Genomic DNA, 13,481 nt, shown 5'->3' on the forward strand with positions numbered 1-13,481 from the left:
AACACAGGAAGTAGATGTATTTTTCACCCCCCTCAAACACAGGAAGTAGATGTTTTTTTGCACCCCCCTCAAACACAGGAAGTAGATGTTTTTTTGCACCCCCCCCTCCCCCCTCAAACACAGGAAGTAGATGTTTTTTTGCACCCCCCTCAAACACAGGAAGTAGATGTTTTTTTGCACCCCCCTCAAACACAGGAAGTAGATGTTTTTTTGCACCCCCCTCAAACACAGGAAGTAGATGTTTTTTTGCACCCCCCTCAAACACAGGAAGTAGATGTTTTTTTTCCACCCCCCCTCAAACACAGGAAGTAGATGTTTTTTGCACCCCCCTCAAACACAGGAAGTAGATATCTGAAAAAGACAGCTCCTCAGGTGGGCGGGTTCATGCACGCTGCTAGTCCACTTGAGATTATATGTTTACATTGTTGTACGATACAGGGCCTTACGTTCCTATTGCCCTAGATAGCCCTATGGGCCCTGGTCAACAGTAGTGCACTATACAGGGAACCAGGTTCCATTTGGGACGCAGACAGGAAGAACACACTCACACTGGTGCTGTTGAGGAAGTTTCCAATGGCCAAAAGCGTTGCCAGGATGCGCTTAAAGGTTTTGTTTTTGGCGAGCTGCTCCATGCCTAGTTTCAGGTCGAAAAGAGGCTCAGCTATCTCCTGTACAGAGACGAAGAGAAGAGGTGAAAGACTATGAGGGAGGAGAGGAACAACATTCATGGGGAACAGAGGCTCAGCTATCTCCTGTACAGAGACGAAGAGAAGAGATGAAAGACTATGAGGGAGGAGAGGAATAACATTCAGGGGAACAGAGGCTCAGCTATCTCCTGTACAGAGACGAAGAGAAGAGATGAAAGACTATGAGGGAGGAGAGGAATAACATTCAGGGGAACAGAGGCTCAGCTATCTCCTGCACAGAGACGAAGAGAAGAGCAACATTCATGGGGAAACAAACTCCATCAAACAGGCTCGGCAGTCAGTGAGGATTCACAGTCCACTACACACACACACACACACACACAGTGTGCTACAGAGACTGAGCACACACACACACACACACACACACACACACACACACACACACACACACACACACACACACACACACACACACACACACACACACACATTATGGGTGGGATGAGCAGAGAATATGAGCAGTCTGCCCAGGATCAGCAGATTCTGTTCACACACACCACACACCACACAACACAGTGTGCTGTCACTGAGTGTGTGTGTGTGTGTGTGTGTGTGTGTGTGTGTGTGTGTGTGTGTGTGTGTGTGTGTGTGTGTGTGTGTGTGTGTGTGTGTGGTGTGTGTGTGAGTGAGAACAGAATCTGCTGGTCCTGGGCAGACTGCTCATATTCTCTCCCCTCATCCTACCCATAACCCACGAGGAGAATATTCTGCTGTTGTTGAGCTACCAGTCTGACACACTGACTAACGCTGCTCTACTGGGGAGGTGATGGATCCTCACGGTTCCTACAGGAGGTGATGGATCCTCACGGTTCCTACAGGAGGTGATGGATCCTCACGGTTCCTACAGGAGGTGATGGATCCTCACGGTTCCTACAGGAGGTGATGGATCCTCACGGTTCCTACAGGAGGTGATGGATCCTCACGGTTCCTACAGGAGGTGATGGATCCTCACGGTTCCTACAGGAGGTGATGGATCCTCACGGTTCCTACAGGAGGTGATGGATCCTCACGGTTCCTACAGGAGGTGATGGATCCTCACGGTTCCTACAGGAGGTGATGGATCCTCACGGTTCCTACAGGAGGTGATGGATCCTCACGGTTCCTACAGGAGGTGATGGATCCTCACGGTTCCTACAGGAGGTGATGGATCCTCACGGTTCCTACAGGAGGTGATGGATCCTCATGGTTCCTACAGGAGGTGATGGATCCTCACGGTTCCTACAGGAGGTGATGGATCCTCACGGTTCCTACAGGAGGTGATGGATCCTCACGGTTCCTACAGGAGGTGATGGATCCTCATGGTTCCTACAGCACATGATGACAGGAGGTGATGGATCCTCACGGTTCCTACAGGAGGTGATGCATCCTCACGGTTCCTACAGGAGGTGATGGATCCTCACGGTTCCTACAGGAGGTGATGGTTCCTACAGGAGGTGATGGATCCTCATGGTTCCTACAAGAGGTGATGGATCCTCATGGATGACAGCTGACTGGAAGAGCGAAGATGATGTACAGCTGTGTAGAGACGAGCAGAACACTAGCCTGTCCCCAGATCAGTTTCTGCATGAGGCACGAGGACTATTCCATAATGAGAGCAGAACACTAGCCTGTCCCCAGATCAGTTTCTGAATGAGGCACGAGGACTATTCCATAATGAGACTAGCAGAACACTAGCCTGTCCCCAGATCAGTTTCTGAATGAGGCACGAGGACTATTCCATAATGAGAGCAGAACACTAGCCTGTCCCCAGATCAGTTTCTGAATGAGGCACGAGGACTATTCCATAATGAGACGAGCAGAACACTAGTCTGGTCCCAGATCAGTTTCTGAATGAGGCACGAGGACTATTCCATAATGAGACTAGCAGAACACTAGCCTGGTCCTAGATCAGTTTCTGAATGAGGCACGAGGACTATTCCATAATGAGACTAGCAGAACACTAGCCTGTCCCCAGATCAGTTTCTGAATGAGGCACGAGGACTATTCCATAATGAGACGAGCAGAACACTAGCCTGTCCCCAGATCAGTTTCTGAATGAGGCACGAGGACTAGTCCATATTGAGACGAGCAGAACACTAGTCTGGTCCCAGATCAGTTTCTGCATGAGGCACGAGGACTATTCCATAATGAGACTAGCAGAACACTAGCCTGGTCCTAGATCAGTTTCTGAATGAGGCACGAGGACTATTCCATAATGAGACTAGCAGAACACTAGCCTGTCCCCAGATCAGTTTCTGAATGAGGCACGAGGACTATTCCATAATGAGACTAGCAGAACACTAGCCTGGTCCTAGATCAGTTTCTGAATGAGGCACGAGGACTATTCCATAATGAGACTAGCAGAACACTAGCCTGTCCCCAGATCAGTTTCTGAATGAGGCACGAGGACTATTCCATAATGAGACGAGCAGAACACTAGCCTGTCCCCAGATCAGTTTCTGAATGAGGCACGAGGACTAGTCCATAATGAGACGAGCAGAACACTAGTCTGGTCCCAGATCAGTTTCTGCATGAGGCACGAGGACTATTCCATAATGAGACTAGCAGAACACTAGCCTGGTCCTAGATCAGTTTCTGAATGAGGCACGAGGACTATTCCATAATGAGACTAGCAGAACACTAGCCTGTCCCCAGATCAGTTTCTGAATGAGGCACGAGGACTAGTCCATAATGAGACGAGCAGAACACTAGTCTGGTCCCAGATCAGTTTCTGCATGAGGCACGAGGACTATTCCATAATGAGACTAGCAGAACACTAGCCTGGTCCTAGATCAGTTTCTGAATGAGGCACGAGGACTATTCCATAATGAGACTAGCAGAACACTAGCCTGTCCCCAGATCAGTTTCTGAATGAGGCACGAGGACTATTCCATAATGAGACGAGCAGAACACTAGCCTGGTCCTAGATCAGTTTCTGAATGAGGCACGAGGACTATTCCATAATGAGACTAGCAGAACACTAGCCTGGTCCTAGATCAGTTTCTGCATGAGGCACGAGGACTATTCCATAATGAGACTAGCAGAACACTAGCCTGTCCCCAGATCAGTTTCTGAATGAGGCACGAGGACTAGTCCATAATGAGACTAGCAGAACACTAGCCTGGTCCTAGATCAGTTTCTGAATGAGGCACGAGGGCTATTCCATAATGAGAGCAGAACAGACTGCATCCAAGGCCAGATGCTTTAGGAATACGCCCCCCCCCCCCCCCTGATCCTACCTTCTCCAGGGTTTCATAGTTGAGTTTGAAGGCCCAGAGCTGCAGTCGAGCGCTGAGGCCGCTGATGGAGGACAGGGTGAGGAGGAACTGTTCCGCTGAGCCCAGAGGGACATCAGGGTTGGCCAGCTGAGCCTCCTGGATCTTCTGCTTCTCCTCCTCACTAGGAGTCATCGTCAGGATTTTCTACAACACAACAGATGACTGGAGTTAGAGGAGGCATGGATTTTCTAGAGGGGGAAGAGAGGGGGATGACTGGAGGCATGGATTTTCTAGAGGAGGAAGAGAGAGGGGGATGACTGGAACAGATGACTGGAGGCATGGATTTTCTAGAGGGGGAAGAGAGGGGGATGACTGGAGGCATGGATTTTCTAGAGGAGGAAGAGAGAGGGGGATGACTGGAACAGATGACTGGAGGCATGGATTTTCTAGAGGGGGAAGAGAGGGGGATGACTGGAGGCATGGATTTTCTAGAGGAGGAAGAGAGAGGGGGATGACTGGAGTCATGGATTTTCTAGAGGAGGAAGAGAGAGGGGGATGACTGGAACAGATGACTGGAACCATGGATTTTCTAGAGGAGGGAAGAGAGAGAGGGATGACTGGAACCATGGATTTTCTAGAGGGAGAAGAGAGAGAGGGATGACTGGAACCATGGTTTTTCTAGAGGGAGAAGAGAGAGAGAGGGATGACTGGAACCATGGATTTTCTAGAGGGAGAAGAGAGAGAGGGATGACTGGAACCATGGATTTTCTAGAGGGAGAAGAGAGAGAGGGATGACTGGAACCATGGATTTTCTAGAGGGAGAAGAGAGAGAGGGGGATGACTGGAACCATGGTTTTTCTAGAGGGGGAAGAGAGAGAGGGGGATGACTGGAACCATGTATTTTCTAGAGGAGGGAAGAGAGAGGGGGATGACTGGAATCATGGATTTTCTAGAGGGGGGAAGAGAGAGGGGGATGACTGGAACCATGGTTTTTCTAGAGGAGGGAAGAGAGAGGGGGATGACTGGAACCATGGATTTTCTAGAGGGGGAAGAAAGAGAGAGGGATGACTGGAACCATGGATTTTCTAGAGGAGGGAAGAGAGAGGGGGATGACTGGAACCATGGTTTTTCTAGAGGGGGAAGAGAGAGAGGGGGATGACTGGAACCATGGTTTTTCTAGAGGGGGAAGAGAGAGAGGGGGATGACTGGAACCATGGTTTTTCTAGAGGGGGAAGAGAGAGAGGGGGATGACTGGAACCATGGTTTTTCTAGAGGGGGAAGAGAGAGAGGGGGATGACTGGAACCATGGATTTTCTAGAGGGGGAAGAGAGAGAGGGGGATGACTGGAACCATGGTTTTTCTAGAGGGGGAAGAGAGAGAGAGGGATGACTGGAACCATGGATTTTCTAGAGGGGGAAGAGAGAGGGATGACTGGAACCATGGATTTTCTAGAGGGGGAAGAGAGAGGGATGACTGGAACCATGGATTTTCTAGAGGGGGAAGAGAGAGAGAGGGATGACTGGAACCATGGATTTTCTAGAGGGGGAAGAGAGAGGGATGACTGGAACCATGGATTTTCTAGAGGGGGAAGAGAGAGAGAGGGATGACTGGAACCATGGATTTTCTAGAGGGGGAAGAGAGAGGGATGACTGGAACCATGGATTTTCTAGAGGGAGAGAGAGAGAGAGGGGGGATGACTGGAACAATGGATTTTCTAGAGGAGGAAGAGAGAGGGGGATGACTGGAACAGAGGACTAGAGTCATGGATTTGTACCACAGTGAAAGGAAAATCAGAGGACTAAGAAAGTGTGAGTAGCAGACATTTTTGTTATTTAAAAAAAAAAGGTGCTTTGTTGACAGAGAGATTTTCAGGTATACTGTCGTTGACAGTAACCATGAATTCAACTCCACTACAGAAATAGTGTACTTCTCCTCCTGAACCCGTCGCAGGTCACTGATGTTCAATGTCAGAGTGCACTGATCCTGGTGTAAACAGCCCTACAGATCCCATTCAATTGTAATTGTAATGGTAACAGCGCCACCCAGTGGTGGAAAGACAGTATCACCTCGATGCCCTCTTTGTTGATGGCAAACTCATCAAAGTTGAGGATGGCGGTCTTGATGACGTGGACAGCCGGTAGTACGGTCATGCCGATGTTGATGGTGTTACTCCTCTTGGAATCTAACACCAGTATCTCTGCCTTCTTCACTTCTGCTCCTTTCTGCAGGGACAAACAGCATAGAAAAGATTGTCAATGCACCAGTCAATTCCCCAGTCAATTCCCCAGTCAATTCCCCAGTCAATTCCCCAGTCAATTCCCCAGTCAATTCCCCTGTCAATTCCCCTGTCAATTCCCCTGTCAATTTCCCAGTCAATTAACCTGTCAATTAACCTGTCAATTAACCTGTCAATTAACCTGTCAACCAATAGAGATTACAGTTAATATTGCTTTTACTTCATTCCTGCTTTACAGTATTTGAGACAGCTTTACACACATAGTTTACACAGGTAGTACAATTTACATCTTTTGCCAATTATTTGGCATATCTGATATTTTCCTCAATGTGTAAACAGCAACAAAAAACACATTGAATCTGATCTTTTGATTTCTGAGCTTGATGTAACCCCTCACCTTCAGAGCCACGGGTAGCTCCTTGGCCTTGGACTCAAACAGGTGTTCCAGCTTGGCCGTATCCACGGCGACCTTATCCAGCGACGCCCACACCGTCCCGCGTCCGAATTTACACTTCCTGGGACTGTCTGACTGTTTGAGTTCCTTCCAGAACAACTTGACCGTCTTTCTCTTCTTGGCAAAGGCCGGGTCGGGAGCCTTGGAGGAAGAGGAGGAGGAGGAGGAGGAGAAAGGGGGAGGGGGAGCTCCAGGAGGAGGTGGAGGAGGAGGGGCGCAGAGACCTCCACCCGGTGGGGGAGGAGGTGGAGGAGGGAGACTCATACACGGAGCCCCGGGAGGAGGAGGAGGAGGAGGAGGAGGAGGAGGAGCGGAGGCTAGTCCAGGCATAGGTGGAGGAGGAGGTGGGACGCCGCCACCACCACCAGGCCGACCAACACCCACGTCGAAGACATCCACGTCCAGAACATCTATATCCTCCTCCTCCATGAGGTCAGAGAAGTCCAGGTCTTTAATCTTCAGGGCTTTGGAGCTGGGTTGGAGCTGGTCCCAGGCGTCTGTCTGTCTGTCCCTGGCCAGTGGGGTCATCTGGGTTTTCTCCAGGTTTCGGGAGTGGGTCTCTGCGTCGATGCTGTACTGCGGCCGGACTTGCCGGTGCTGCTGCTCCTCTGCCAGCCTGGCCCGCGCCGCCTGGGCACTGCCACCCAGACCCTGCAGCTCTGCCCTCCTGGAACTGCTGTCCTCGCTGGGTAGAGGCTGGGCCTGCTGGGCCTGGGGAAAAGGATCAGTTAGTTCATCATGGCTATCTGTATCCATTACAAAATGTGCCAATCGAAAAGATTGAAAATTTGAGTGATGTTTTCCATAAGCTGGACAGACACAATGCATTTAAATTAAAATAAACACAAAGCTGTTTTTTTATTTAGCTCCCTCCCCCCCGCTATAGATCAGTCAGCATGTGTCTAGTATGCATGCACACAACTTACTATATTATGAAGTGAAAAACGATAATTTATTATTCCTATTTATTTAAACAAAAAAAATACAAACTTCGATTTATCAATTAATCGACCCAAGCTACTAATGGATTCTGAAAGACTGGTGATAAACTCATCCCTACCATGTGGCCGAGGGTGATGTAACAGTCAGCGTGCACTACGCCCGTCTCCTCTACCTAGGGTGATGTAACAGTCAGAGCCAGTTTCAGGCCTCATGTCTCCTCTACCTAGGGTGATGTAACAGTCAGAGCCAGTTTCAGGCCTCATGTCTCCTCTACCTAGGGTGATGTAACAGTCAGAGCCAGTTTCAGGCCTCATGTCTCCTCTACCTAGGGTGATGTAACAGTCAGAGCCAGTTTCAGGCCTCATGTCTCCTCTACCTAGGGTGATGTAACAGTCAGAGCCAGTTTCAGGCCTCATGTCTCCTCTACCTAGGGTGATGTAACAGTCAGAGCCAGTTTCAGGCCTCATGTCTCCTCTACCTAGGGTGATGTAACAGTCAGAGCCAGTTTCAGGCCTCATGTCTCCTCTACCTAGGGTGATGTAACAGTCAGTGTGCACTACGCCCGTCTCCTCTACCTAGGGTGATGTAACAGTCAGAGCCAGTTTCAGGCCTCATGTCTCCTCTACCTAGGGTGATGTAACAGTCAGAGCCAGTTTCAGGCCTCATGTCTCCTCTACCTAGGGTGATGTAACAGTCAGCGTGCACTACGCCCGGCTTCATGTCTCCTCTACCTAGGGTGATGTAACAGTCAGCGTGCACTACGCCCGGCTTCATGTCTCCTCTACCTAGGGTGATGTAACAGTCCCAGTCAGTTTCAGGCCTCATGTCTCCTCAACCTAGGGTGGTGTAACAGTCAGAGCCAGTTTCAGGCCTCATGTCTCCTCTACCTAGGGTGATGTAACAGTCAGCGTGCACTACGCCCGGCTTCATGTCTCCTCTACCTAGGGTGATGTAACAGTCCCAGTCAGTTTCAGGCTTCATGTCTCCTCTACCTAGGGTGATGTAACAGTCCCAGTCAGTTTCAGGCCTCATGTCTCCTCTACCTAGGGTGATGTAACAGTCAGAGCCAGTTTCAGGCCTCATGTCTCCTCTACCTAGGGTGATGTAACAGTCAGAGCCAGTTTCAGGCCTCATGTCTCCTCTACCTAGGGTGATGTGACAGTCCCAGCCAGTTTCAGGCCTCATGTCTCCTCTACCTAGGGTGATGTAACAGTCCCAGCCAGTTTCAGGCCTCATGTCTCCTCTACCTAGGGTGATGTAACAGTCCCAGCCAGTTTCAGGCCTCATGTCTCCTCTACCAAGGGTGATGTAACAGTCAGAGCCAGTTTCAGGCCTCATGTCTCCTCTACCTAGGGTGATGTAACAGTCCCAGCCAGTTTCAGGCCTCATGTCTCCTCTACCAAGGGTGATGTAACAGTCAGAGCCAGTTTCAGGCCTCATGTCTCCTCTACCAAGGGTGATGTAACAGTCAGAGCCAGTTTCAGGCCTCATGTCTCCTCTACCTAGGGTGATGTAACAGTCCAAGCCAGTTTCAGGCCTCATGTCTCCTCTACCAAGGGTGATGTAACAGTCAGAGCCAGTTTCAGGCCTCATGTCTCCTCTACCAAGGGTGATGTAACAGTCAGAGCCAGTTTCGGGCCTCATGTCTCCTCTACCTAGGGTGATGTAACAGTCCAAGCCAGTTTCAGGCCTCATGTCTCCTCTACCTAGGGTGATGTAACAGTCCCAGCCAGTTTCAGGCCTCATGTCTCCTCTACCTAGGGTGATGTAACAGTCAGAGCCAGTTTCAGGCCTCATGTCTCCTCTACCGAGGGTGATGTAACAGTCCAAGCCAGTTTCAGGCCTCATGTCTCCTCTACCTAGGGTGATGTAACAGTCAGAGCCAGTTTCAGGCCTCATGTCTAGTCGCTAGAGGTTTGAATCTGGCCTACTAGACACCTGCCTGACGACTCAAACTGAATTATTCCACTCTTCTACGTTCGATACAGACTTCAGTCTGAGACTGCCATCGTTGAAGTCATTTACGGTGACGTCAAAATGAGGGGTGATGGGCCTCCCGAGTGGCGCAGTGGTCAAAGGCACTGCATCGCAGTGCTAGCTGTGCTACTAGAGATTCTGGGTTCGAGTCCCGGCTCTGTCGCAACCGGCCGCGACCGGGATACCCACGGGGCGGCACACAATTGGCCCAGCGTCGTCCGGGTTAGGGGAGGGGTTTGGCCAGCAGGGATGTCCTTGTCCCATCGCGCTCTAGCGACTCCTGTGGTGAGAGCCGGGCGTAGTGCAGGCTGACGCGGTCGCCAGGTGTACGGTTGTTTCCTCCGACACATTGGTGCGGCTGGCTTCCGGGTTAAGAAGCAGTGCGGCTTGGTTGGGGGTCGTGTCCGTACGGGAGTTGCAGCGTTGAGACAAGACTGTAATCGGACCAATCGGATTCCACGGATTTTGGGAAGAAAAAAAAAGGGGTGTTGTACAAAACAAAGTCATCAGCGATTGGATCGTCTCTTAACCAATCAGAGTATCAAAAAGAATGACAATTGTGTGTTCTGGCTCTGGCCCAAACCCATTGGTTTCTGGGGACCAATCAGAACAGTTAGAATCTGTTCACGTTCTAGAAATTGGTCGGGGAGGTACTCAGACCCAGACTCATTACGGATAAGTTTCTAACGTCCGTGGGGGTGGCCTAGCATTTGTCTGAGCAAGGAGTTTGGGTAGCCAGACAACCTTGACACAACCTCTCTGTATCTTCCGCACTGTCATCCTCTATCTGTTCAATAAAGTCAGAACAGATCCCCACTGTCTTCCTCCCTCTATCTGTTCAATAAAGTCAGAACAGATCCCCACTGTCTTCCTGTCTCTGTTCAATAAAGTCAGAACAGATCCCCACTGTCTTCCTGTCTCTGTTCAATAAAGTCAGAACAGATCCCCACTGTCTTCCTGTCTCTGTTCAATAAAGTCAGAACAAATCCCCACTGTCTTCCTGTCTCTGTTCAATAAAGTCAGAACAAATCCCCACTGTCTTCCTGTCTCTATCTGTTCAATAAAGTCAGAACAGATCCCCACTGTCATCCTCTCTCTGTTCAATAAAGTCAGAACAGATCCCCACTGTCTTCCTCTATCTGTTCAATAAAGTTAGAACAGATCCCCACTGTCTTCCTCTATCTGTTCAATAAAGTTAGAACAGATCCCCACTGTCTTCCTCTCTCTGTTCAATAAAGTCAGAACAGATCCCCACTGTCTTCCTGTCTCTATCTGTTCAATAAAGTCAGAACAGATCCCCACTGTCATCCTCCTTCTGTTCAATAAAGTCAGAACAGATCCCCACTGTCTTCCTCTATCTGTTCAATAACGTCAGAACAGATCCCCACTGTCTTCCTCTCTCTGTTCAATAAAGTCAGAACAGATCCCCACTGTCTTCCTCTCTGTTCAATAAAGTTCGAACAGATCCCCACTGTCATCCTCTATCTGTTCAATAAAGTCAGAACAGATCCCCACTGTCATCCTCTCTCAGTTCAATAAAGTTAGAACATTTGATTGAAAAAAAAAGACCGTAATGAATTCCTACCTTGAGGCTAGATAGACGTTCCTTCACACTGCTACCAGCCCTGCCCAGCCCTCTGCAGTCCTCTGGCTCTCCGGAGAGGCTCTCCTCGGGGTCGAGGTCGGGGTCGGTGCCTGACGGGCTCTTCAGGGGACCGGCCGAGGAGTTCTTGGCGTCGAGCATGTTCAGCATGAACTTCCTTTCATTGGAGAGTGTTTTCCGCTGGACACTGACACCTACAGGAGAGGAGGGGAAGGACACCTGCATGTTACGATCATCATATCCACACACATAGCATTATATATAGATAGAGATAATATATATATATATATATATATATATATATATGAGAGAGATAATATATATATATCTATATAAATATATAGATAGAGATAATATATATAGATAGAGATAATATATGTATATATATACATATACATATATAGATAGAGATAATATATATAGATAGAGATAATATATATAGATAGAGATAATATATGTATATATATAGAGATAATATATATAGATAGAGATAATATATATATAGCTATATATACATATATAGAGATAATATATATATATATACATATATATACATATATAGATAGAGATAATATATATAGATAGAGATAAAATATATATACATATATAGATAGAGATAATATTTATAGATAGAGATAATATATCTATATATATACAAAAAATGACATTACAAAGAAATGACAGCAACTCCATGCTATGTTGTTGTAGCCACATTTTCCACAGGACAGGAAAGATCCCCATGTCATTTCAACATGTAATAGAAACCTATTCTCTCGTCCCTGCACTCCGTAACAGAACCTATTCTCTCGTCCCTGCACTCCGTAACAGAACCTATTCTCTCGTCCCTGCACGCCGTAACAGATGTCATTTCAACATACAATAGAACCTATTCTCTCGTCCCTGCACTCCGTAACAGAACCTATTCTCTCGTCCCTGCACTCCGTAACAGAACCTATTCTCTCGTCCCTGCACTCCGTAACAGAACCTATTCTCTCGTCCCTGCACTCCGTAACAGAACCTATTCTCTCGTCCCTGCACTCCGTAACAGAACCTATTCTCTCGTCCCTGCACTCCGTAACAGAACCTATTCTCTCGTCCCTGCACTCCGTAACAGAACCTATTCTCTCGTCCCTGCACTCCGTAACAGAACTTATTCTCTCGTCCCTGCACTCCGTAACAGAACTTATTCTCTCGTCCCTGCACTCCGTAACAGAACCTATTCTCTCGTCCCTGCACTCCGTAACAGAACTTATTCTCTCGTCCCTGCACTCCGTAACAGAACCTATTCTCTCGTCCCTGCACTCCGTAACAGAACCTATTCTCTCGTCCCTGCACTCCGTAACAGAACCTATTCTCTCGTCCCTGCACGCCGTAACAGAACCTATTCTCTCGTCCCTGCACTCCGTAACAGAACTTATTCTCTCGTCCCTGCACTCCGTAACAGAACCTATTCTCTCGTCCCTGCACTCCGTAACAGAACCTATTCTCTCGTCCCTGCACTCCGTAACAGAACCTATTCTCTCGTCCCTGCACTCCATAACAGAACCTATTCTCTCGTCCCTGCACTCCGTAACAGAACCTATTCTCTCGTCCCTGCACTCCGTAACAGAACCTATTCTCTCGTCCCTGCACTCCGTAACAGAACCTATTCTCTCGTCCCTGCACTCCGTAACAGAACTTATTCTCTCGTCCCTGCACTCCGTAACAGAACCTATTCTCTCGCCCCTGCACTCCGTAACAGAACCTATTCTCTCGTCCCTGCACGCCGTAACAGAACCTATTCTCTCGTCCCTGCACTCCGTAACAGAACCTATTCTCTCGTCCCTGCACTCCGTAACAGAACCTATTCTCTCGTCCCTGCACGCCGTAACAGAACCTATTCTCTCGTCCCTGCACTCCGTAACAGAACCTATTCTCTCGTCCCTGCACTCCGTAACAGAACCTATTCTCTCGTCCCTGCACTCCGTAACAGAACCTATTCTCTCGTCCCTGCACTCCGTAACAGAACCTATTCTCTCGTCCCTGCACTCCGTAACAGAACCTATTCTCTCGTCCCTGCACTCCGTAACAGAACCTATTCTCTCGTCCCTGCACTCCGTAACAGAACCTATTCTCTCGTCCCTGCACTCCGTAACAGAACCTATTCTCTCGTCCCTGCACTCCGTAACAGAACCTATTCTCTCGTCCCTGCACTCCGTAACAGAACCTATTCTCTCGTCCCTGCACTCCGTAACAGAACCTATTCTCTCGTCCCTGCACTCCGTAACAGAACCTATTCTCTCGTCCCTGCACTCCGTAACAGAACCTATTCTCTCGTCCCTGCACTCCGTAACAGAACCTATTCTCTCGTCCCTGCACTCCGTAA

General features: G+C 48.8%; 1 protein-coding gene across 4 annotated transcripts in view; it reads right to left on the minus strand.

The window, feature by feature from the left end:
- Window positions 1-353: 353 nt before the first annotated feature.
- Window positions 354-13,481, minus strand: part of LOC129848105 (FH1/FH2 domain-containing protein 1-like) — a gene marked incomplete at its 5' end in the record, with an annotated part of 51,749 nt that continues 38,621 nt past the window's right edge. For 2 of the 4 annotated variants that reach the window (XM_055915565.1, XM_055915564.1), the window contains 5 exon segments: window positions 354-668; window positions 3,926-4,108; window positions 5,971-6,126; window positions 6,538-7,305; window positions 11,099-11,310. In XM_055915565.1, the coding sequence (XP_055771540.1) occupies window positions 459-668; window positions 3,926-4,108; window positions 5,971-6,126; window positions 6,538-7,305; window positions 11,099-11,310 (1,529 nt within the window). 4 annotated transcript variants of the gene reach the window in all.

Source organism: Salvelinus fontinalis, unplaced genomic scaffold, assembly GCF_029448725.1.
Source record: "Salvelinus fontinalis isolate EN_2023a unplaced genomic scaffold, ASM2944872v1 scaffold_0985, whole genome shotgun sequence".
NCBI lineage: Eukaryota > Metazoa > Chordata > Actinopteri > Salmoniformes > Salmonidae > Salvelinus > Salvelinus fontinalis.